This window comes from Garra rufa, chromosome 16 (assembly GCF_049309525.1).
Source record: "Garra rufa chromosome 16, GarRuf1.0, whole genome shotgun sequence".
In the NCBI taxonomy this organism is placed as follows: domain Eukaryota; kingdom Metazoa; phylum Chordata; class Actinopteri; order Cypriniformes; family Cyprinidae; genus Garra; species Garra rufa.
In genome coordinates, this window is record NC_133376.1 from 34,049,329 (window position 1) to 34,075,696 (window position 26,368).

The 26,368-nt window shown below is 34.6% G+C and overlaps 1 protein-coding gene across 2 annotated transcripts; it reads left to right on the forward strand.

Annotated features, from left to right (window-relative positions):
- The first annotated feature begins 1,915 nt into the window (after positions 1-1,915).
- Positions 1,916-25,728, forward strand: efemp2a (EGF containing fibulin extracellular matrix protein 2a). Of its 2 annotated transcripts, none has more exons than XM_073820621.1 (11): positions 1,916-2,073; positions 11,419-11,715; positions 11,895-11,943; positions 13,516-13,728; positions 14,298-14,420; positions 16,638-16,754; positions 18,988-19,107; positions 19,226-19,345; positions 19,440-19,563; positions 20,167-20,362; positions 24,880-25,728. In XM_073820621.1, exons 2-11 carry the CDS (start codon positions 11,620-11,622, stop codon positions 25,039-25,041), a joined length of 1,320 nt encoding a protein of 439 aa, XP_073676722.1. In that variant the 5' UTR covers positions 1,916-2,073; positions 11,419-11,619; the 3' UTR covers positions 25,042-25,728. The 2 variants fall into 2 exon arrangements, with proteins under 2 accessions (XP_073676722.1, XP_073676723.1); XM_073820622.1 differs by lacking the exon at positions 1,916-2,073 and adding an exon at positions 7,806-7,946.
- Positions 25,729-26,368: the final 640 nt, after the last annotated feature.

Sequence of the window (26,368 nt, forward strand, 5' to 3'; positions counted from 1 at the left end):
CAACTAACAATAATGAACAAAACAGTTTTAAGTCAGCAAAGCAATAATTCTTTAACCACATTAGCAATGTTGCTCAATATGAAACTCTTAGTCCAGACTGTGTTTGACTAGTTGGGCCGACATTTGGGGGAATTCTGTTGATCCAACAATGGTTTTCAATGTGGTAGTTACAAGTAACTCAGTGTTCTTTGGGATTTGTGACTCAAAATGTCTCATAAACGGAAAAATGTGTGGTTATCGTATTTGTGAAGAACATTTAAATTGGACAAAAATCTGTGAGAGCACTGTACATCTTAAATATGTACACTATCAGTCAAAGGTTTTTGAAAAAAATTTTTTTAACAGTAGTCTCTAGCAAGCCTGCATTTATTTGATCCAAACAATTTGAAATATTTTTACTATTTAAAATAACTGTTTTCTATTTGAATATATTTTAAAATGTAATTTATTCCTGGGCTCAAAGCCTAATTTTCAGAATCATTACTCCAGTCTTTAGTGTCACATGATCCTTCAGAAATCATTTTAATATGCTGATTTGCTGTTTAAGAAACATTTTATTATTGTTGTTGTTATTATTATTATTATTATCAAAATTTAAAACAGTTGAGGACATTTTCTACAGAATGTTTTGATGAATAGAAATATCTAAAGATCATCATTTATCTGAAATAAAAAGCTTTTATAACATTATACACTATGCCATTCAAAAGCTTCAGTCAGTATAATTTTTTATTATTAAATTAATACCTTTATTTAGCAAGGATGCTTTAAACGATCAAAAGGGACGATAAAGACATTTATAATGTTAAAAGATTTCGATTTCAGATAAATGCTGTTTTTCAGAACTTTCTATTCAAAGAAACCTGAAAAAAACTACTAATAATAATTAATGTTTTTTGAGCGGCAAATCAGAATATTAGAATAATTTCTGAAGGATCATGTGACTGGAGTAATGATACTAAAAATTCAGCTTTGAAATCACAGGAATAAATTATTTGAAAATAAATTCAAATAAAAAGTTATTTTAAATAGTAAAAATATTTCAAAATTACAGTTTTTAACTATACTTTGGATCAAATAAATGCAGGCTTGGTGAGCAGACGAGACTGCTGATATCTGCTGTACTCAAGTATATAGACAGACCAAAACTCAATTTCTAATGCAATGTAAAGTAAAAGTGTACCAGCAGTAAGAAAGTGAGTCTTTCTGTTGCCTCTCATTTCTAGTAATATCAGCCTGCGAGTACCTCCAGATTCAATATTTAGACATGAAAAAAGTGAACTACTTTTCCAAGCAGACGTGCGTCTATCCTCCCTTCTTTCACTCTACCCTTGCCTCTCTCTCTCTCTCTTTCTTTCTCTTTCTAGTTTGCTCTCTAATTTTTGTCTACATTCCACCAGCTTCTCCCAAGCTATAAATATCCAGCCGAATGAAAGGAATAGAGAGACCAAGAGACCGAAAAAGATGGGAGAGATGAAGGGTGACTTGAGGTGGAGGGGAAAAGAGAGAGAGAGAAAGTTGCAGGCTGTGGGGGGCGAGTTTAAATGAAACCAGGTGGGGTGTGTGTGTGTGTGTGTATGTGTGTGTGCGGGGGCTGGTTCATATGTGTGTGTGTGTGTGTGTGTGTGTGTGTATGAAGGGGGGTTGGCTGCATGTGTGTGTGTGTGTGTGTGTGTGTGTGTGTGTGTGTGTGTGTGTGTGTGTGTGTGTGTGTGTGTGTGTGACTCTGTATGCTGTTGTTCTGTCGTTGAGCTGGACACATTTGGAATTTTGGAATTTGGGCCGCAGACCAGGAATTTTCATCCTGGGGGGTCAGACGAGGGGGGCGGAGGATGGCCGTGCAGGGGGGCTGTATGGGGGTCGGAATGGGCTGTCCCTCTCTCCTCTCCTCTCTTCCGTCTTTCCCTCCCTTGCATACATTCACAGTCCAGCTGTCCGTCTCCACACTCACTCTATCCGGCTGAGGAGTGAGGATAGAAGAGAAGACGTGCCACCACTGCACTGAAACAAACTAGAAAGAGATCCACCGGAAGAGAAGGAGAAGAACCACTGCATTTAAGAAGAGCCCGGCCTGTGAGTATAGCACGTTTTGCGAACGGAAATCTTAATATTGCACCGTAATATAATGTCACTGTACTCCAGTAACTGTTGTTTGCATTGGGCCATTGTGGAACTGCTCATTTAAGTAAAGCAGAAACGTCAGGATGAATTGAAGTTATGTCACAGACAGGAGAAAGCGATAAAGGGCAGACTAAGGAAAATTTCAACTGGCCGCTTTGCTCCAGGGCTGCACACGTCACGCTCACTCTCACTCTCACTCTCCAGCTCTCTTCCAAACATCCACGACTACAGACACCACACTAGAGAGAGAACAATCAATCGCATTATTCAGCAGATTCCACATCTCCTACCATACACTTTGGTCAACTTTCCATGCTTATACGTAAAACGTGGTTGTTGTTTTTTTTTGGTACCATTTATTACTCAACCATCACGATGGCTTTACACATATCTACACGTCTGAAGTGTTGCAAAACTTTCCAATCTGTTTTCCAACCTCTGTTTCACAACCAGACTAATGCCATTGACTGTACGTTGTTATTGGAGCCCCGCGAGCGTAAAGTGGGTGACTTTGTTTAGATAATGTTTCTATTTTTACAGACAAAAAGCTGATTCATACAAACTCCCGTCTGTTTATATGAGCTGATTTGATGTTAAAGACACAGCAGAATGGGAACATTATGCACAGACTCTCAAAGCTTTCTGAGGACACACAAAGGTCGGGGAATTTGCGGTAACGCTCGTGTTTATACCGAAAATCGTTGCGGCCTCCTTTGGAAGCACAGGTGTTGTTATAAGAATGAAGGCTCAATAAAATGGCTATGTGACATCAGAACAGGGAACACTGCTTTACTGTACTTAAAAACGGGCCACTGCTCTTTGTTTGTGTGTTCTGCTAATTGCTTATGTTAGATGTTTTATTTTATATGGCTGGATGCTGACTTGAGCATTCATTTGAAAGCAGAGAGTGTGACAGGGAGTTGAGTAAATAAGACTGGGGCCCTCTGTAGCCACGTTAGTTCTCTATTTTTAGTATTTGGAAATATTAATTTGTCTTCCCAGGGCTGCTAAAGTAAGCAACGTGGAAGTAGTGAGCATCACTTATGGCCACAAATGATACACTGCAGTTCAAAAAATTTCTATTCAGCAAGGATGAGTGGACATATATGCTTCAAAAAGATTTCTATTTTTAAATAAATTTTTTAAATTTTTTATAAATTTCATTTATATTCGTCAAAGAATCCTGAAAAAAGTTTTCATGCTGTTTACATTTTTACATATTGATAAAAATAAATGTTTCTTGAGCAGCAAATCCGCATATTAGAATGATTTCTGAAGGATCATGTGAAACTGAAGATTGAAGTAATGATGCTGAAAATTCAGCTTTGCATCACAGGAATACATTTAAATTATATAAAATAGTATTAATAAAACAGAAAACTGTTATTCTTGTAATAATAATTATTTCTTAATGTTCAAATAAATGCCTTGGTGCATACAAGAAAGAGACTTTCAATTGTCAAACTCCAAAAGTTTGAACCGCTAGTGTACTTGTTTTTAGTTGTTGTAAAACAATCTTTGAAGATCATTTTAGTGTCTGTATAATATATATTTTAATGCTTTTTAAAAAAGTCTCTTCTGCTCACCAAGCCTGCATTTATTTTAACCCAAAGTACAGAAAAAACAGTAAAATTTTAAAATATTTTTACTATTTAAAGTAACTGTTTTCTATTTGAATATATTTTAAAATGTAATTTATTCCTGTGATTTTAAAGCTGAATTTATTGGTGCATATATTACTCCAGTCACATGATCATTTAGAAATCATTTGAATATTCTGATTTGATGCTCAAAAAACAATTATTTTTATGTTGAAAACATGAAACATCCCGAGTAGGATTTTTTTCAGGTTTCTTTGATGAACAGAAAGTTCAAAAGAACAGCATTTATCTAAAAAATAAATCTTTTGTAACATTATAAATTTTGATCAATTTAAAGTATTCTTGCTAAATAAAAGTATTAATTTCTATTATTTCTTTCCCAAAAAACTGATTCCAAGCTTTTGAATGGTACAGTGTATAATGAAAAATAATAAATTAATAAATAAATAAAAAATGTACTCAACCGTTTTAAATGTTGATAATAATAATAATGCTATTAATAATAAAAATAAAAATGTTTCTTGAACAGCAAATCAGCATATTAGGTGACACTGAAGACTGGAGTAATGATGCGGAAAATGTAACTTTGATCACAGGAATAAATTACATTTTAAAATATATTCAAATAGAAAACAGTTATTTTAAAACAAACAAATAAATGCAGGCTTGGTGAGCAGAAGAGACTTCTTGAAAAAACATTAAAAACCTTGCTGTTCAAAAACTTTTGGCTGGTAGTGAACATCCTCTATAATGATCATGAGACTGTTTAGTTAAGAATAACTGCAAAATTACCTAAGGAAAAGAGCTCTCATTTATTTTTAGATGCCAATTGGTCACACTTTAGTTTGGGGACGAGCTTTTACTAACCAACTATTGACTGTGACTTTTGCCCCAATAAACTCCTAATTTGCTGCTTATTAATAGTTAAGGTAGTTGTTAAGATTAGGTATGACGTGGGATTAAACCATCCAAGATATGATTATGCAAAACAAGGCATTAATATGTACTTTATAAGTAGTTATGAACAGCCAATATGCTAGTAATATGCATGCTAAGCAACTTAATAGTCAGAATTAGTCTCTAAACTAATGCTGACATTCATACATTTTAAATTGTGGCTTAAGTGTCCAACTCATTTGGGCAAAAACTACAACCAATGCATCTATGCCGTCTTTGTTAACAGTACAGCACAGCCATGGGGGTCCAGACATAAAAACCCCACTTAGGTTTGCACAGGTGGGAGGAGAGGAGGTCGTATTCATAAAATTATAAGTGCACCAACCAGCAAAGTTTAAACCTGGAGCCCCAGCCTGAGTGCTATGACCACCAAGTCAGATTTTGAGTTTAATGCCCAGCTGAGCACACCGACTTACTCGTAGACATGACACTGGACCAGTGTGAGCGTGTTTATAAGGGTGAACGAAAGGTAGGAGGAGAGCGTTTGTCATTACATGTGTGTGGTCTGCCATGAAGCCCAAGTTATTGGCGGTCATATAATCACTGTAGACTTTACAAAAGTCACGGGACTACCAGCCAACCAAATGTTAGGCAAAGAGACAACCACAAAAACAGGCATAATGTTCAATTTTTAGTTTTTTTGTTAGGATAGGACCATATTTGGCTGAGATACAACTATTTGAAAATCTGGAATCTGAGGGTGCAAAAAAAAAAAAAAAAAAAAAAAAAACTAAATATTGAGAAAATCGCTTTTAAAACTGTCCAAATGAAATTCTTACCATTGCATATTACTAATCAAAAATTAAGTTTTGATATAATTACGGTAGGAAATGTACAAAATATCTTCATGGAACACAATCTTTACTTAATATCCTAATGATTTTTGGCATTTTGGGTTTGTGGTCCAGGGTCACATTTATGCATTTAGAAAATGCTTTTATCCAAAGTGACAATGCTATTTGTCAAAAAGCCAACAGTATTCACATATACATTGCTAGGTTTATTAGACAACTAAATAATGATATCATAGTACTATGTTAGGCAAACAGACAACCACAAAACCAGTCATAATGGTCCATTTTTAGTTTCTTGTTAGGATAGTGTAATATTTGGCCAAGATACAACTATTTGAAAATCTGGAACCTGAGGGTGCAAAAAAAAAAAAAAAAAAAAAAATATTGAGAAAATTGCTTTTAAAAATTGTCCAAATGAAGTTCTTAGCCATGCATATTACTAATCAAAAATTACATTTTGATATAATTACAGAAGGAAATTTACAAAATATCTTCATGGAACATGATCTTATACTTAATATCCTAATGATTTTTGGCATTTTGGTTTTGTGGTCCAGGGTCACATTTATGCATTTAGAAAATGCTTTTATCCAAAGTGACTTAAAGGAACTTTTTGTCAAAAAGCCAACAATATTCACATACACATTGCTAGGTTTATTAGACAACTAAATAATGATATCATAGTACTATGTTAGGCAAACAGACAACCACAAAACCAGTCATAATGGTCCATGTTTAGGTTTTTGTTAGGATAGGACAATATTTGACCGAGATACAATTTGAAAATCTGGAATCTGAGGGTGCAAAAAATAAATAAATAAAAACCTAAATATTGAGAAAATCGTCTTTAAAATTGTCCAAATGAAGTTTTTTGAAGTTCTTACCATTGCATATTACTAATCAAAAATTAAGTTTTGATATAATTACGGTAGGAAATTTACAAAATATCTTCATGGAAAACAATCTTTACTTAACATCATAATGATTTTTGGCATTTTGGGTTTGTGATCCAGGGTCACATTTATGCATTTAGAAAATGCTTCTATCCAAAGTGACTTAAACGAACACAAGCTATTTGTCAAAAAGCCAACAATATTCGCACATACAGTGCTAGGTTTATTAGACAACTAAATAATGATATCATAGTACTATGTTAGGCAAACAGACAACCACAAAACCAGTCATAATGGTCCATTTTTAGTTTTTTGTTAGGATAGGACAATATTTGGCTGAGATACAACTATTGGAAAATCTGGAACCTGAGGGTGCAAAAAAAATAAAATAAATAAAATAAATAAATAAATAAATATTGAGAAAATCGCCTTTAAAATTGTCCAAATGAAGTTCTTAGCCATGCATATTACTAATCAAAAATTACATTTTGATATAATTACAGAAGGAAATTTACAAAATATCTTCATGGAACATGATCTTATACTTAATATCCTAATGATTTTTGGCATTTTGGTTTTGTGGTCCAGGGTCACATTTATGCATTTAGAAAATGCTTTTATCCAAAGTGACTTAAAGGAACTTTTTGTCAAAAAGCCAACAATATTCACATACACATTGCTAGGTTTATTAGACAACTAAATAATGATATCATAGTACTATGTTAGGCAAACAGACAACCACAAAACCAGTCATAATGGTCAATTTTTAGTTTTTTGTTAGGATAGGACAATATTTGGCTGAGATACAACTATTGGAAAATCTGGAACCTGAGGGTGCCAAAAAAAATTTGAATATTGAGAAAATTGCCTTTAAAATTCAAATGAAGTTCTTACCATTGCATATTACTAATCAAAAATTAAGTTTTGATATAATTACGGTAGGAAATTTACCAAATATCTTCATGGAACATGATCCTAATCCTAATGATTTTTGGCATTTTTGGTTTGTGGTCCACAGGGTCACATTTATGCATGTAGAAAATGCTTTTATCCAAAGTGATTTAAAGGAACACAAGCTATTTGTCAAAAAGCCAACAATATTCACAAATACAGTGCTAGCTTTATAAGACAACAAAATTTTATCATAGTAATATGTTAGGCAAACAGACAAGCCTTTTCCCATTTGAAGTGCCCCACATTTATTCATAAGCAGCTCTACAATGCTAAAGAAGAAGATTAAATAAATCTAAAAATAGTCCGACTTATACAAGGTAACCACACTTGACCTTTCCGGTGAACCCTGGGGGGTTTTCCCGGGAATGTGATACTGTGGGAAACACAGTGAGTGTCCGGCTAACCGTTATTCAAAGCTCTGCCCACATCCTCTCCGCTGAAGGTCAAGTGCCACTCAGACATCATGGCAGACGATATTACCCACGCCTCCACACTGCCCACACTCCGGCCAAGCGACTGGACCATGCTCTTGTTGGCCTCTAGTTTGTTTATGATGGTTGATTTCAGGTTTTTCCCACACCACAGGGACAGCCTGCTTTGAGATCCTGCGGGTCGCTATTTAAACCGTAAGTAGCACGTAGGTCAGTCAGTAGGAGAGGGTAAATCACACAGACGAGAGATTTGCGAGCGTGTTTGTTTTGTCGCAGCGTTTCAGTGTGTTTGCGTGTGAAGTCGCAAGTGTTTCTTGTATGGCGGCTACTGTAAGTGCGGTTTGGGAGGAAAAGGCACAACAGTTCTATGGAGGCTGATGCAGCTGAGATAGAATGTGCAGATTTGCACGTCACCCTGCGGTTTGCTGTTTGTTGCACAGAGTCAACTTGACAATACTTTTAGACTGGACTCTCTGAACTCTGGCTTTCAGAAAGAGCTACTGTTGGGCTCAGTGTCATGTTGGAGCAGCTTTTGTGTTTCCATACTACGCTTGCAAATAGTTGGTGTGCACTCTATGTAAATGTCAATGTATGTGTGTATTTACAGAAAAGCAGCCAGGAAAATAGTACTGCATTTAATAGATTTGTGTGATACTTTGACATTAGTGAAAAGCAAACTTATTGCTCCCCACAAAGCCAGAAATGTGTTATAAAAATGACAGTTAATAATTACAGTTTGAATGAACAAAGGACCTATTCAAACAAACAAAATAAGTACTGTACATCATATGTGACCCTGGACCACAAAACCAGTCATAAGGTTAAATTTTACAAAACTGAGGTATATACATCATATGAAAGCTCAGTAAATAAGCTTTCTATTGATGCATGGTTTGTTAGGATAGGACAATATTTGGCTGAGATACATCTATTTGAAAATCTGGAATCTAAGGGTGCAAAAAATCAAAATACTGAGAAAATCACCTTTAAAGTTGTCCAAATTAAGTTCTTAGCCATGCATATTACTAATCAAAAATTGCCTTTTGATAGGTTTACAGTAGGAATTTTACAAAAAATCTTCATGGAACATGATCTTTACTTAATTTCCTAATGATTTTTGACATAAAAGAAAAATCAATAATTTTGACCCATACAATGTATTTTTGGCTATTGCTACAAATATACCCCAGCGACTTAAGACTGGTTTTGTGGTCCAGGGTCACATATGGTCTAAATTAACATTAATTAAGTAAATTAACAATAATCCTAGATAAATAAAATTTACGAAAGAATTTAAAAACATCAAATTTGAAATGTAACGCAGGGAATTCTAGGAATGTCAATTTACTTATTCACATTATTCACTGTAAATTTGACGTTCAGAAAACTGTATATTATTGTAAAATTAGCATTAATAATAATAAATTGACATTAATTAATGTGTTATGAACAAAAATGAATAAACAATTAACAATAGTAGGCCTATATTTATAAATAAACAATAATCTTAGATAAATAAATCTGTGAAAGACAAGGTGGGTCATTGTTAGTTCATTATACTGAATAGATTGACATACGTTAACAACCTTATTGTGAAGTGTTATGTTACCATTAATTTTATTTCACACAAATTGCTATTGGTACTCTCTGAAGTACTTTGGAGTACTGTGTAAATATTTTACATTTGTTACCCTGGACCACAAAACCAGCCATAAGGGTCTATTTCTTGAAATTGAGATTTATACATCATCTGAAAGCTAAAAAACTAAGCTTTCCATTGATGTTTTTAGGATAAGACAATATTTGGAGTTACAACTATTTGAAACTATTTGGTGCAAAAAATAGCCTTTAAAGTCGTCCAAATGAAGTTCTGAGCAATATTACTAATCAAAAATTCGGTTCTGATATATTTACGACAGGAAACGTACGGAATATCGAAATGAAATCTTTATTTAATATCATAATGATTTTTGGCATAAAAATCGATCATTTTGACCCATGCAATGTATTTTTGGCTATTGCTAATATACCTGTGCTGCTTAAGACTGGCGTTTGTGGTCCAGGGTCACATTTATGCATTTAGCAAATGCTTTTATCCAAAGGGACTTTGAACACAAGCTATTTGTCAAAAAGCCAATGGTATTCATAATATACAATGCTATATACAAAGGTTTAATACTACAGTTTCAGTACTACAACAGTACTTTTGCAAACTATTTAAAACTCTTATTCTCTCTGTCTATCTCACAATGCAAATATAAAACAAAACGAGTGATTACATAATTCAAAATTGTTTGTGTTTTTGATTACTATTTCAGTCTAATTGTTGAAAGTGATAGTTCAGCCAAAAAAAAAAAAAAAAAAATCTATCAATAATTACTCACCCTCATGTCGTTGCAAACTCGTAAGACCTTTGTTCATCTTTGGAACACAAATTAAGATATTTTTGATCAAATCCGAGAGCTTTCTGACCCTGAGTAGACAGCAAGGGTCCTACCACATTCAAGGTCCAGAAAGGTACAAAAAGTATTCTCATAAAATTACAATTGAACCACTGATGTCACATAGACTATTTTGTCTATGTTCTTGGTACCTTTTTGGACCTTCACTCTTAAAAATAAAGATTCTTTATCGGCATCAATGGTTCTATGAAAAATCTTGAACATCCATGGAACCTTTCAAATTCAATAGATTTTTTTTAGGAACTGTTCACTGAAAGGTTCCTTGGAAAATCAAAAATGGCATCACTGCAAAAACACAGTTTCGGAACCTTTATTTGATTATTATCAAAGCCACTAGAAGCCTGTTGCAAGCCTGCAAGTATTAGTCGAAAAAGCAGAAAGGAGAAAGGAGACCCGAGGCTGTTTTTTTTAAATGGATGCTGAACAAACAGCTTTTTAGAGGAAATGGCTTATTGTTTAATGAATCGACAGCCTATCTGCTAATCTTTAACATGTTTTACACTAAACAATACTTTTGGATTAAACTATTTTTAGTTTACCACAATAAAGCTGTTTTATAAGAGAAGTCAGTGACTTTTTGCGAAAGGTGGGATTCATCTTACGGCACTTCTTATTCATTCCTATGGTATCTGTAAACAGCGACTGAGTGTCGCACAACTGTGACTAAAATTCAATGAAGTCTGTAATGTGATTGGTCATTAAGGGACAGGTGATCAAAGTCTCCAATAGTAATTAATACAGATTCTCTCATCTCCCTATAGTAAGGCAATCTCTGGTAGGACCTTTGCTGTCTATGCAGGGTCATAAAGCTCTCGAATTTTATCAGAAATATCTTTACTTGCGTTTGAAGATGAACAAAGTTCTTATGGGTTTGAAATGACATTAGGATGTGTAATTCATTTTTGGATGAACTATCCCTTTAAGTAAGTTCAAGCACAGTCTTCTTGATTTTGTTGCTATTTTAATACAACCACTAGAGGGAGTCTGGTAATCAAGCAATGTCAGCGGTTATGTGCATTGCTATCAAATGAGAGGCCCTGACACTCCATTAGACTGATACGCGTATTAAAGTTGAAATAAACCACAGACATCTGTTTTGACTTTTAGTTATGACAAATACAGTGAGATCTCTTATTTGTGTTCAAACAGTGTTGCGTAAAGCTTGTTTCTTAGGTTTACACAAGCTGTTTGTTTCTCCTCCACAGATTCCTCAGTGTAACTTCATCACAGCATCATCTAATCCACACCAGAGACTCAACCAGCGTGTGTGTGTGTGTGTGTGTGTGTGTGTGTATGTATGTATGTGTGTGAGTGTATGTCTGTCTGATCTCTTCTCTTTATTCAACACTCTTGGAGGTGTTTTGTGCTTGTGTTCATCAGCGTGTTAAAAGTGTGTGTGTGTGAGGATGCGGCCCAGGTGTGTTTTGGTCTTTTGTATGTGCATCTCTGTGTTTCTCCACTGTGCTATTTCACAGCCACCCACAGAAACTGACACCTACACGGTAAGGAGGAACGAAACCTCCCCCTTTTTCTCTTTAAATACATCTTCATAATGTATGTTGCATCATTATATCTTCACATTTTATAGTCACACACACTCTGTAACTATGCGTTATACATATAGTTTAATTGACCTGTAAAGTGTGCTATTATGGACTGAATCATGTGTTTTTTTCTATAGGAATGTACAGATGGATATCACTGGGATCAACAGACTCAACACTGCAAAGGTAAAACACCTCACCAGGGTTGCCAGGTCTCTGTAACAAAACCAATCCAGTTGCTACTCAAAAGTAGCACATGAACTGCCAAAACTAGCCCAATCGTATTCGGGGGGATCAAAATTGATTTAAAATGGCATTCCAGACAGGACAAAACCTGCTTCCTGCTGGGGATTTTGCTTAGCTCAAAAGTAGCTCAATTCTGCGGGAAAACAGTGGATTTGGCAACACTATGATTTCACTTCAAAACACTTAACACATACAATTCAGAGGGTCCCTATGCCAAAAATTCCTGTTTTAAACAAATAAATAATGTACCTTTGTACTTTGTCCATTACAGAATCCTGAAAAAAAATGTATCACAGCTTCCACAAAAATATTAAGCAGCATAACTGTTTTCAAAATTAATAGTAAATGTTTCTTGGGCACCAGTTAGCATATATGAATGATTTCTGAAGGATCATGTGACATTGAAGACTGGAGTAATGATGCTTTGGCATCACATGAATAAATTTGGTTTTAAAATACACTACCAGTCAAAAGTTTTTGAACTTTTAAGTAAGATTTTAATGTATTTAAGTCTCTTCTGCTCACTAGGCCTGCATTTTTTTTTGATCCAAAGTACAGCACAAGTGCTAAAATCTTAAAATATTTGTACTATTTAAAATAGCTGTTTTCTATTTAAATATATTTTAAAATTTCATTTATTCCTGTGATTTCAAAGCTGAATTTTCAGTATCATTACTCCAGTCACATGATCCTTCAGAAATCTTTCTAATATTCAGTTTTGCTGCTTAAAAAACATTAATACGTTGAAAACAGCTGAGTATAGTTTTATTAGGTTTCTTTGATGAATATAAAGTTCAGAACAACAGCATTTATTTGAAATAGACATCTTTTGTAACATTATAAATGTCTTTACCATCACTTTTGATCAATTTAAAGCATCTTTGCTAAATAAAAGTATTAATTTCCACAATTTCTTTCTCCCCCTAAAAGAAAAATTACACCGACTCCAAGCTTTTAAAAGGTATAGTGTATAATATTACAAAAGCTTTCTATTTCAGATAAATGCTGATCTTCGGATCTTTCTATTCATCAAACAATCCTGAAAAATGTTTTAAACTGTTTTAAATATTGACAATAATAATAATAAATGTTTCTCGAGCAACAAATCAGCATATTAAAATGATTTCTGAATCATGTGACACTGAAGACTAAAGTAATGATGCTAAAAATGTAGATTTGATCACAGGAATAAATTACATTTTTAAAATATATTCAAATAGAAAACAGTTATTTTAAATAGTAAAAATATTTCAGAATTGTACTGCTTTTGCTGTAACAAATAAATGTAGGCTTGGTGAGCAGAAGACACTTCTTTAAAAAAAACATTAAAAAACTTTTGACGGTAGTGTATAATATATTTAAAGTAACATAATTTGACATACTGAAGCATCAGTATTAAACAAATTTGCAGTGTTAGTGTATATTATATGCACATGCCTTGTAGCTGTTATCATCTAGTGTGCTTTTTACCCACAAAGCACTGTGTAATCCGGCTTAAATGCATGTCTGCAGATATAAATGAATGTGAGACAATCCCAGAGGCCTGTAAGGGAGAGATGAAGTGCTTCAACCACTATGGCGGGTACCTGTGCCTTCCTCGCTCGGCCTCGGTCATCCCTGCCCCTGAACCACCCAACCAGATCCACCCCGGCCTGGAGAACGCAGCCAGCGAGCCCTTCAACCCGTGCCCTCCAGGTTTTGAGCCCCAGGGAAACAGCTGCGTTGGTGAGTGTGTGAAAACAAGCGTGTTTGCAGAACAGGTGTCAGACGGCCTGCGAGTTCGCGGAAACCAGCGTTGTAAACAGTAGCATGCCATTATACAAAGTCACCGAGTCATGCCATGTGTGTCACAATGACAATGAAAATCAGTTGCATTAGTGAACAGGATAGTAAAACGGGGGATTATTGAATGCAATGTTTTAGTTTTGACTGTAAGCGCTTGAATGACTCAGACAGAAACAGGTGGCCAGGGGAAATGGTCTGCTAGTTTTCGCGCTCAGACAACTGTGGGAGTCGTGCTGAAGCCTTGGCAGGGGGCCGGTCTGCAGGGGGTCGAAGAATTTACTAAGACTGAGGCATCCCAGCTGTCGTCTACCGTCAAGAGGAAGCGAATAGAGATAACGTTACTCAAGAGCGCTATGTAGACACAGCTTTCACTTCCCATGAGCTGTGAACCAATCAATGCTGCAATAACGACATTCCAGAGCTATGGCGGCTCTGGTGCCAAAACCGAGAATACAAGGAAAGATAAAACCAAACCAATAAATTTCCATGATTCTGTCTCACAAAAACAGATGTGGATGAGTGTGAACAGGACAGTCACGACTGCCAGCCCAGTCAGCAGTGTTTCAATACAGAAGGCTCCTTCTCCTGCCAGTGTCCAGATGGGTATCGCAAAGTGGGCACAGAATGCATCGGTGAGAAATGAAAATTCCTGTCTAATTTTGTAGCAGAACCACGACATATTTCATCTCTCCAAAAATCAGTCACAAAGATGGATTTTTATTTAAACACATGTCATTTTTATTTATAGTCATTTATTTCTGCTCAAGTCGTTCCAAGCATTCCCTTTGTGAAAAAGAAGTGTGCTTAAAGGGGTAGTTCACTCAAAATGATTTTGTGTCGATTTGCTAAACCTGTATGAGCTTCTTTTTTTCTTCTGAACACAAAAGATGATATTTTGACGAATATTAGTAACCAAACAGTTGATGGTCACCTTCGACTTACATTGTTTTTTTTCCATTCTATGAAAGTCAGTAGTGTCTATCAACTATTTGTTTATCCATATTCTTAAAATATCTTTTACGCAAGTCATCTGTAGCCATATGATCGATTTATGTGAGGAACAGGCCAAAATATAAACAAAATGCAAATATGGTGAAACCAAGACGCATCTTTGTTTGTCACGAAGGTATAAATGTTGGCAGACCTTCATTTGGGATTAACTATTCTTTAAAATTTTTATATTAATTGTTGTTTGCAGGCTCTAGTGCTTGCAAAGATATTATTCAAGCTGATACAGTTGAAGTCAAAGGTTAACATGCATATTACAGAATCTGGAAAATGTTAATTATTTTACCAAAATCTGAAGGATCATACAAGATGCATGTTATTTTTTTAAAATTTAGTTCTGACCTGAATAAGATATTTCACATAAAAGACATTTACATATAGTCCACAAGACAAAACAATAGTTATAAAAATGACCCTGTTCAAATGTTTACATACACTTGATTCTTAATACTGTGTTGTTACCTGAATGATCCACAGCTGTTTTTTTTTTTAGTGATAATTGTTCATGAGTCCCCAGTCAAACTGTTTGCTGTTCTTCTGAAAAATCCTTCAGGTCCCATAAATTCTTCTTTTTTTTTTTTTTTTTTAGCATTTTTGTGTATTTGAACCCTTTCCAACAATGACTGTATGATTTTGAGATCCATTTTTTTTACACTGAGGGATGCACTCACTGATGCTTCAGAAGGAAAAATGGTGCATTAAGAGCTGGAGCTGAAAAGTTTGGAACAGAAAAAAAAAAGTGTACCTTTTTTTTTTGCCCAAATATCATTTTTTCCCCATGTAGTACTGCCCTTTAGAAGCTACAGAAGATGCTTACATGTTTCCCAAAAGAAATAAGTTCAATTTACCCTGATCTTCAAATTCATTTTTATAATTGAAACTCAGGGTAAATGTAACTTATTTTGTCTTTTGGGAAACATGTAAGTATCTTGTGTAGCTTCTGAAGGGCAGTACTAAATGAAAATAAAATTATAATATTTAGGCAAAATAAGAAAAACGTACACATCTTCATTCTGTTCTAAAGTTTACACCCCTGTGAGCGTTTAAACCTTCTGTAATAGTCGCATATGAGTCCCTCAGTTGTCCTCATTGTGAAAAGATGGATCTCAAAATCACACAGTCATTGTTGGAAAGGGTTCAAATACACAAAAACGCTGAAAAACCAAAGAATTTGTGGGACCTGAAGGATTTTTCTGAAGAACAGCTGGCAATTTAACTGTTCAGGACAAACAAGGGACTCATGATCAACTATCACTAAACAAACAAACAAAAAAAAAAAACAGCTGTGGATCATTCAGGTAACAACACAGTATTAAGAATCAAGTGTATGTAGAATTTTGAACTAGATCATTTTTAAAAATTCAACTATTAATTTCTGTTGTGGACTATATGTAAACGTCTTTTATGTGAAATATCTTACTCAGGTAAGTACTAAAAAAAAAAATCAGTGAATTTCGTATGATCCCTCTTATTTTGGTTAAAAAACATTTTGCAGATTCTGCAAGGTGTATGTAAACTTTTGACTTTAACTGTATTATCTTTAAATATGATCTCATATTAGGTTATCTTAATTATAATAGTTTTATAATAAACTATTATCTTAATGTTTATAATATAAATACAAATCTATAAATAATATCAGTAAACACTTTCAAACCTTAGGAATTTTGTATTCAAACCTATTGATATAATAGTCCCAAAAAGGATTCCACTTATAGTGTGTATAGCATGCCTTAAAATCACATTAAATGGCGAGATTATCTATCATTGTCTGTTCGGTTGAACCAATGTGGAATAAAAATAAATTACATGTGGTCTAATTTTGTTTAAATACTTTTCAGACATTGACGAGTGCCGGTACCGCTACTGTCAACATCGCTGTGTTAATGTCCCTGGCTCATTCTCCTGCCAGTGTGAGCCTGGTTTCCAGCTGGCTGGCAACAATCGCTCCTGTATTGGTAAGCCAACCCACATGCTCACTCCCACGCCCCGTTTTGCCATACCCTGAGTCATAGGCCAACCCACCCCACACACACACACTCTCATACACACACACACACACACACACACACACACACACACACGGAATCCAAACCCACGTACTTACACAACTCCATCCTACACCTCATTTTCTTTGAGTAAAAGCCAAAATATAAACCAGTAAAAGAGCACTTTGTGCACAGTGGAGAACAAGAAATCAAGACATTAAAGTCAGTGTGAATTGCTGTTTGCAGCACATTTAACTTTCATAATTGGATGCACTGCCAAGTGAAATGGGATATTCAACATGAAAAATAAAGTAGGACGGGACTTGGTTTTATCCATCAGGAATTGACTAGATCATGTAAAACGAGGGCTGTGCACCAGAATGGAGTCAACATTGTCAAAATAGCCATTCTGCTTTTTTAATTTACATTTTGTCTACACTTTTGGTAATATTGATTAAAGGAATAGCTCACACTAAAATTAAAATATGCAGACAATTGACTCACCTTTAGGCCATCCAAGATATAGATGAGTTTGTTACTTCATCTCAATAAATTGGATGCACTGCAGTGAATGGGTGCCATCAGAATGAGAGTCCAAACTGAAGCTGATAAAAACATCACAATAATCCACCTAACTGTAGTCTATCAATTAATGTCTTGTGAAGTTAAAGCCGTGTGTTTGTAGGAAACAAATCCATCAAGATGTATTTAACTTCAAACCATTGCTTCTGACTCTCCAGTGAAAAAGTTGAATCATCAGAGTAATACGGTTGAAGTCATTCTCATTACATACACCTTGCAGAATCTGCAAAATGTTAATTATTTAACCAAAATAAGAGGGATCATGCATGTTATTTTTTATGGAGTTCTGACCAGAATAAGATATTTCACTTAAAAGGCGTTTACAAGAGAAAAATCATAGTTTATTATTAAATTTTGCTTTAAGATGCATAAAGAGCCGGGGGTGAAAACTTTTGAACAGAATGAAGATGTGTAGTCTACATTTTTCTTATTTTGCCCAAATATCATATTTTTTCATTTAGTACTGCCCTTCAGAAGCTACAGAAGATTTTTAAATATTTCCCAGAAGACAAAATAAGTTAAATTTACCCTGATCTTCAAATTCAAAAAGTTTTCACCCCCAGCTCTTAATGCATTGTGTTTCTTTCTGGAGCATCAGTGAGTGTTTGAACCTTCTGTAATAGTTGCATATGAGTCCCTCAGTTGTCTTCAGTGTGAAAAGATGGATCTTATAATCATACACCAGTTGGAAAGGGTTCAAATATACAAAAATGATGAAAAAAGGATTTTTCTAAGAACATCTTTTATGTAAAATATCTTATTTAGGTCAGTACTAAATAAAAAACATGCATTTTATATAATCCCTCTTATTTTGGTCAAATAATTAACAATTTGCAGATTCTGCAAGGTGTACACTACCAGTCAAAAATTTGGACACACTTCCCAATCAAGAGAATGGGGAAGTGTGTCCAAACTTTTGACTGGTAGTGTATGTAAACTTTTGACTTCATCTGTAGATACAAATCAAGCACATTTACAAACGAAAACAGTCCAAAGCCAGAAGTGACAGCTTAAACTTAAAATGGATGTTGAAAATTATAGATTTGTTTCTTACAAACACATCACAAGATGTCAACTGCTGCACTGGAGTCATGTGGATTACTTGTGAATTATTGTGATTTTTTTTTTTTACTTATTGTGATTTTTTACTGCAAAGGATCCATTGGTGAGCAAGTGATATAATGCTAAATTTCTCAAAATCTGTTCTGATGAAGAAACAAACTCATCTATATCTTAGATGGACTGACATTGAGTAACTTTTCAGTTAAACAAACACATTTTTAAGCTAAATTTTTAATTATGTGTTTATTTTTCAGTAAACTATTCCTTTAATTCTTTTAATTTCAGTTTATTAGGATGGCATTTGTCTGTAGAATAACATGCACTGATGAATTGTACGCAATAATACCAGGAATGTGCATTGTGCAAGACTCACTGGGTACACTAAAATTAAGCAAAACACTTTTTGACTGAGTTTGATTTTGCTTAAGTGGGCACTTAAAATCATTAGGCACTGATTTATGCCAACAAAAGTAGCCATTCCAGCTCAGAAAGTATTTATTTTACATATGCTTAGTGTTTTCATATGCAATCCTGTCTGCTTTGTCGTTGTTGCATTCAGATGTTGATGAGTGTGCAATGGGGGCCCCCTGCAGTCAGAGGTGTTATAACACGTACGGGACGTTCCTGTGTCGATGCGAGCAGGGTTATGAGCTAGGACCAGATGGCTTTGCCTGCAACGGTAAGCTGGGAGTAAACGCAAACAAATCTGAAAAACTAAAACAAATACACATATTTGTGAAAAATATTCATGCATCTTACAACTGGAGCAACCTATAATTTTCCTTCTCTGTCTTCAGACATAGACGAGTGCAGCTACTCCAGTTACCTGTGCCAGCATCAGTGTGTTAATGAGCAAGGCAAATTCTCCTGTGTCTGTCCTGAAGGATATCAGCTCCTGGGCACACGCCTCTGCCAAGGTTGGCCTTAATTTAACACTCTCTCACTGCACAATCTGCTTCCCGAATTCACTCACAAATTAGAGAGACATTCTTTCTTCTTTTTTGAATCTAGATATAAATGAATGCGAGACAGGAGCTCATCAGTGCTCTGACGGACAGACCTGTGTAAACATTCATGGAGGTCACAAATGCGTTAACAACAAAAGCTGTCAGGAACCCTACGTGCAAGTGTCCGAGTAAGTAAACAGTTCTGAAATACCACAAGTAAATCCATTCACACACAGTTGTGTGTGTAACGTCTAAGATATTTTCCTTTCTATTAATTGTCTGTTGTTCATCAGAAGTGCCTATTTGAGACATACCTGACATGCCCTGTTTATTTTTCCATATTTGAGTCCAGTTCTTCAGTCTGTGCCTCCAAGCATGTCTCAACAGAATCTGCTGTTCCACAAGCTTTAAATGAATAACAGGTGGTCAGGCATTTCTGAAGAAATATCTGGCTAGATGGACGCCATCCAAAATTTTAAGCCAATTTGCTGGACATATGGTACACATACTTGTATAATTTGGTACAGTTGTGGCTAACGCAGTTATTAGTCATGCAAAAACCTGACCTAGTGGACGCTATTCAGTTTAGATCTCCTTTCAGTCCAGTTTAATTCGATTCTTAAGTGTTACTGGTTCAATTCAGTTCACTCTAAAACTGGACAGTCCTGCAAAAGTGTATTGATTTTTTTTCAGTGCGGGTCAGTTCAAATCTATTCAATTCACTTCTGTTTAGTTCTGAACAATTTAGCTGAAATCTTTCCTAACTGATGTGCTTTTCTTTTTTTATGCAGTCGCTGTACGTGTCCCATCACAAAGCCTAGTTGTCGAGACATGCCCTACTCCGTTGTGCATCGCTACATGAGCATCACATCTGAGCGCTCTGTCCCCTCAGATATCTTTCAGATCCAGGCCACCAGCGTCTTACCTGGAGCCTACAACACCTTCCGCATCCGCTCTGGGGATGACAATGGAGACTTTTACATCAGGGTACATTAAAAATTATTCAACTTGCTGCATATTCTGAAAGAATACCTTAATTTGCTGTATAGTATTACACTGAAAACTGACGTATGTCGAAAAGAAATGAAGGTTTTTGAGAAAACCATTCAGTGATTTTTCTCAATATAGTGGACTTTAATAGGGATCAGCGGGTTCATGGTCCAAACTGCAGTTTTAATGTAGCTTCAAGGGGCTCTACACAATCCCAGCCAATGAATAAGAGTCTTATCTAGTAAAACAGTTGGTCATTAAAAAAAAAAAAAAAAAAAAAACATTTATATACTTTTTTACGGTGACGCATTGCTGCCGCACACTTATTTTTTTTCCCACTCAGCTATGTCGTTATAACGACATCTTTTCTCGTAAAAACGACATCTTTTCTCGTAAAAACGACATCTTTTCTCGTAAAAACGACATAATTTTCTCGTTAAAACGACATCTTTTCTCGTAATAACGAGATCTTTTCTCGTAAAAACGACATAATTTTCTCGTTAAAACGACATCTTTTTCTCGTAATAACGACATATTATGTCATACGATCTGATATGATTAATAATAACAATCATTGATTATGTTATGAGATGTTATGTTATAAGCGTTTGTCCGCGCTGCCTTTACCACAGTCCTGACATAAAGGAGGATGCACGCTGCTGGAGTTAGAATACACTAGCAGCTATATATAGAAATAAACTGTTTTAATAATTTTAATGTAATGGTTTCAGTTGTAGCGGCATGTTTATTAGGATTAATCTCCAATCTGCCCTCAGACCCAGAGGATTTAAGATGATCAGATCAAAACTGTTATTTCTGAATAATCAACTCTGAGCTTGGAATATTATTTGGATGAAAGTTTGATTTCACAGAAAATTGAAATAGGGCCTACGATTATAAAGAAATAAAATAGAAATGACAAACGGTTTGATTGTATTATGATAATAATAATTTCGTTCTGTTTCAAAAATGGACAAAATGAATGAAAAAAAAAATTAAGTTTAAAAATAACTACCTTTTAGTATTTTTGTCCGTGGGTAAAAAGAGAGCTATGCTTTAATTATAAGTGGGCGGCAATGAAAAGCCATTTTTCAACTCATGCAGAATAAATACAAATACAAAAATACAAACAAATCTAGCTTAATTTCGTTTTTCTGTTTCTCAAACAAAACGAAATAATAATAATAATAATAATAATAATAATAATTATTATAATATTAATAATAATAATCTATTATTATATTAATAATAGATTAATATAATAATCTATTATTATAATAACCTATTATTATTATTACTATAATTATTATTAGGCCTATTATTATATTTTTCTTATTATGAATTCTATTTATTTATTTCTGCTCGTATTTCGATTTGCTGTTAAATCAATCAAAAATGTGATTATTCAGAATTAATAGTTTTGATTATCTTAAATAAGATTTTATAATAAAAAAATAATACGCCTAATAATAATAAGCACAATAACAATTTGAGTTATTTGAGTTATTAATATTAATAATAATATTATAATAATAAGCATAATAACAATTTGAGTAGGCTACAATTTGAGTAGCCTATTATTATTATTATTATTTCATTTTGTTTGAGAAACGGAAAAACGAAAAGCTTGATTCTTCGTATTTTTGTTCATGGGTAAAACACATGAGCTTATTGCTTGAATATTAATTTAACATGCCTGGGCTGTCTTGATACTTAGTATGATTATATACACAGTATACATTATTTATTATATATTATTAAATTTTATCTTTAGCTGAATCAAGCCACGAATCCGGTTTTTCATCTGGATTATACTGTGGAAATATGCTGCGCTGGCTCTGAGTGTAAGCACAATGGTTACAGATAATGAACTCACACGGGAAAGACTGTACATTACTACCTACCTCTTGTTGGATTTATACGAATTAAATAAACACAATTTTGTTTTCGATTCTTTTATTGAAGTAGACCTTTCAAGCTGCATAGAGAGACATAAATTGCGAGAGCGCACCCTGTATTTTTACAAAGGCAATTTGTAACGTTTTGTTGTTATTGTGGAAGTACATAAAATAAAGCAGACATTTATATTTCTTTGCTCTGTAATCACAATGTAAGGGATCGCGCTGGTACCGCCGACCCGAGAAGTGCAGTGCGCTTTATATATGAGACTTGCAAAGAAACGTTATTGTGACTAATTTGCAGAGCGGTACATCAGACGAACATTATTCTGCATGATGGGACAGACCGTAAAGACAGGCTGAGTCGAAAAGTGGCTTTTCCGGGCTGCTCACGCACAAATATTAAGCACTCTTTTCATGAACAAAAATCTGAATGGCTTTATTTATTTATTTTCATTTTTTAAACAGAACGAAATCATCATAATCATAACACGATCAAACCGTGTGTCATTTTTTAAATTTATTTTCTGATACTATTTAAATTTTTTGTAAAATCAAACTTTCATCCAAATAATATTCCAAGCTCAGAGTCAGAAATAACACTTTTGATCTGATCATCTTAAATCCTGGGTCTAAGGGCAAATTAGTATGGAGATTAATCCTAATAAACAGCTGCTACAATTGAAACCATTACATTAAAATGATTAAAACAGTGTATTTCTATATAACTCCAGCAGCGTGCATCCTCCTTTAGGTCAGGACTGTGGCGAAGGCAGCGCGGACAAACGCTTAGCTCCCTCACATAACATAATCATATCATCTATAACAGGAACATCAGATCGTTTTTATGACATATTATGTCGTTATTACGAGAAAAAGATGTCGTTTTAACGAGAAAAGATGTCGTTTTAACGAGAAAATTATGTCGTTTTTACGAGAAAAGATGTCGTTTTAACGAGAAAATTATGTCGTTTTTACGAGAAAAGATGTCGTTTTTACGAGAAAAGATCTCGTTATAACGACATAGCTGAGTGGGAAAAAAATAAGTGTGCGGCAGCAATGCGTCACCGTACTTTTTAAACAACAAATGCTTGTCTTACACTGGCTTGTGGGGTTAGTTCTTTGTCCGTGTACTCTGGTACAAAAAGGTAGGGTTGAGTTAAAAACTCCATCTCATTTTCTCCTCCAACTTCAAAATCATCCAACATTGCCGTTTTACCTTTTTTTGAAAAGGACGTTTGACTTTTCTTTGCACGTTCGATTTGCAAACACTGGGTTGGTATTTCCGCCAATGTCACATGTGACCTTTTCAATGAGACTACACTACCAGTCTGTGATTGAACAGTAAGATTTGTAATGTTTTTTAAAAAAAAAGTCTCTTCTGCTCACCAAGCCTGCATTTATTTGATTTAAAAGTACAGCAAAAACAGTAAATTTAAAAAAACAACAACTGCTTTCTATTTAAATATATATTTTAAAATGTTATTTATTCCTGTGATTCAAAGCTGAATTTTTAGCATCATTACTCCAGTCAGAGTCACATGATCCTTTAGAAATCATTCTTTATTCAGATTTTTTCAGGTTTCTTTGATGAATAGAAAGTTCAGAAGAACAGCATTTATCTGAAATAGAAATCTTGATAATGAAATTATGATGATGATAAACACCTTTATCATCACTTTAAATCATCCATGCTGAATACATTTTTAAAAGGATCTTTGGATCTTTCTATTCATTAAAGAATCCTGGAAAAAAAAAAACCCTTTTAAATATTGATAATAATAATAATAATAATAATAATAATAATAAATATTTCTTGTACAGCAAATCAGCATATTATAATTATTTCTGAAGGATCATGTGACACTAAAGTCTGATGCTGAAACTCACAGGAATAAATTAAATTTGAAAATATAATAAAATAGAAAGCAGTTGTTTTAAATAATAAAAATATTTCTGGTTTTGCTGTATTTTGGATCAAATAAATGCAGGCTTGCAGCAGAAGAGAATTAAAAAAAAACAACATTAAAAATCTTACGGTTCAAAAACTTATGACTGGTTGACCAGTTAAAAAGTATATACTTTATTATTTTTTTTAAAATTACCAATTGTTTCACTAGATAAGACCCTTATTCCTCGGCTGGGATCGTGTAAAGCCCTTTAAATCTGCACTGAAACTGCAATTTTGACTTTTAACCCGCAAAAACCCGAAAAAATCCTGGAATGTTTTCCTCAAACATTTATTTTCCACTGAAGAAAGATATGAACATCTTGGATGACATGGGGGTGAGTAAATAAAAAAATGGTTCTTGAGTGCCAAATCCTTTCTAAAGAATCATGTGACACTGAAGACTGGAGTAATAATGCTGAAAATTCAGCTTTGATGTCACAGGAATAAATTACATTTTAAACATATTAAAAGTACAAAATAGTTATTTTAAATTGTGATAATATTTCGCAACTTTACAGTTTCTACTGTATTTTTGATCAAACAAATGCATCCTTGGTAAACTTGAGACTTCAAAAATGAAATTGTTTACTGCCTAAGAATACTACATTTCTCACACAGTGAAATTTTAAAATGATCCTTATGGTCTGTCATGTTTCTTTTCTCAGCAAATCAACAACATCAGCGCCATGCTTGTTCTTGCCCGTGCCGTGAACGGCCCCAGAGAGTATGTGCTGGATCTGGAGATGGTTTCTATGAACCCCCTCGTGAGCTACCACACCAGTTCTGTCCTGCGCTTGACCATCTACGTCGGGCCTCACGCCTTTTAACCTAGATTGAGAGATGTAGAGATGCCCAGAGAGGGAAAAGAGGGTGGAAGAGTGGAAGCACTGATTGATTCATCCGCCAGCTGACAGACGACATTTCCAAGATTGTATAAAAGTCATTTTCATGAGAGACGTACCAACTTAAACAACCTCTACATCATAAATAATAAAAAGGCTATTAGAGATTCTAAGGACAAAAAGTTTGACAACTCGCTATATTGTGTCATATGGAAAATGGCAAAGTTACTAGCTGCACTATGACTCCAAACCTGCTGTACAACCAATGTAAACTGTCTTTTGTCATTTCTAAAAATAGCCTCTTTCTCAGGATGAGGGCTGCAGCTCTGCAGACTCCTTCCACTGGTTTGCTCTTCCAGTTCAGAAGCCAGCGATAATACTTAATCCCTCCTATTCAAGTAAATGTAGCAATAACAATATCAAGGCTGTAAAAAGTATCTCTGTGTCAAAAGCCTCTTTTAATTTTCCACTATGTAGTATAATCCATCTCTGAGTTCAGTATTGTTTTTATTCATTGTTGTTCTTCAGTAACCACTCAGTCATTCCAAACTTCTACCCCACCACCACCATTAATAATGCTCATGTTTCTTTGTGTATTTTTTTTTTTTTGTTGTTGTACCACGCTGCCGTTGTTGTATTTCGATCCTGGATTTATTACTGTAATAAATTTGATAAGACCATAAAATTCAGGCTCCAGACCCACATATGTTTGCCTACCCACTGGGATGTTTTCTTGCCATTTCTCTGCTATGCATCCTCTTCCGCCTAATGGAAAGTCTCGCTCACGTGCCCCGCTTAACCCTTCCGCCCACCCTTCCTGATCTCTTGACTCATCTAACCACGGAATAGACTGGAACCCTACTGAGCAGCTGCCCGCCTCTCTGCTGCCTCATTAGCACAAGCCTGACAAGAAAAAGAACTGATTTAGAGAGCTGATAACATTATATATTCAGTATGACCTACAGCATCTTGCATGGAAAACATTTCATAATGTAGGATACACTGTTCCAAAACTCCATCTTTTTCTGACCAATACTATGTTCCACTGAGTCACAGATGCAGGTTAATAGAGCTTTCTGGATCTAACCCTGATCCAATACTGGCAGCAAGAGGGCTCTTTTGCAATTTTCAGTATGGCAAAGAGAAACTCTATGAATGGAATCACAGTGGCCTGAATCATAATGGAGTTATTGTACTTGAGTCTAACAGTCACAAGACTTACCGTACATGATTGTGTGTAGGAAGTGTTCTTTTTCATATTCGGTTTAGCAAAAATAATAATAATAAAAAAGTTATAATACATATATATTTT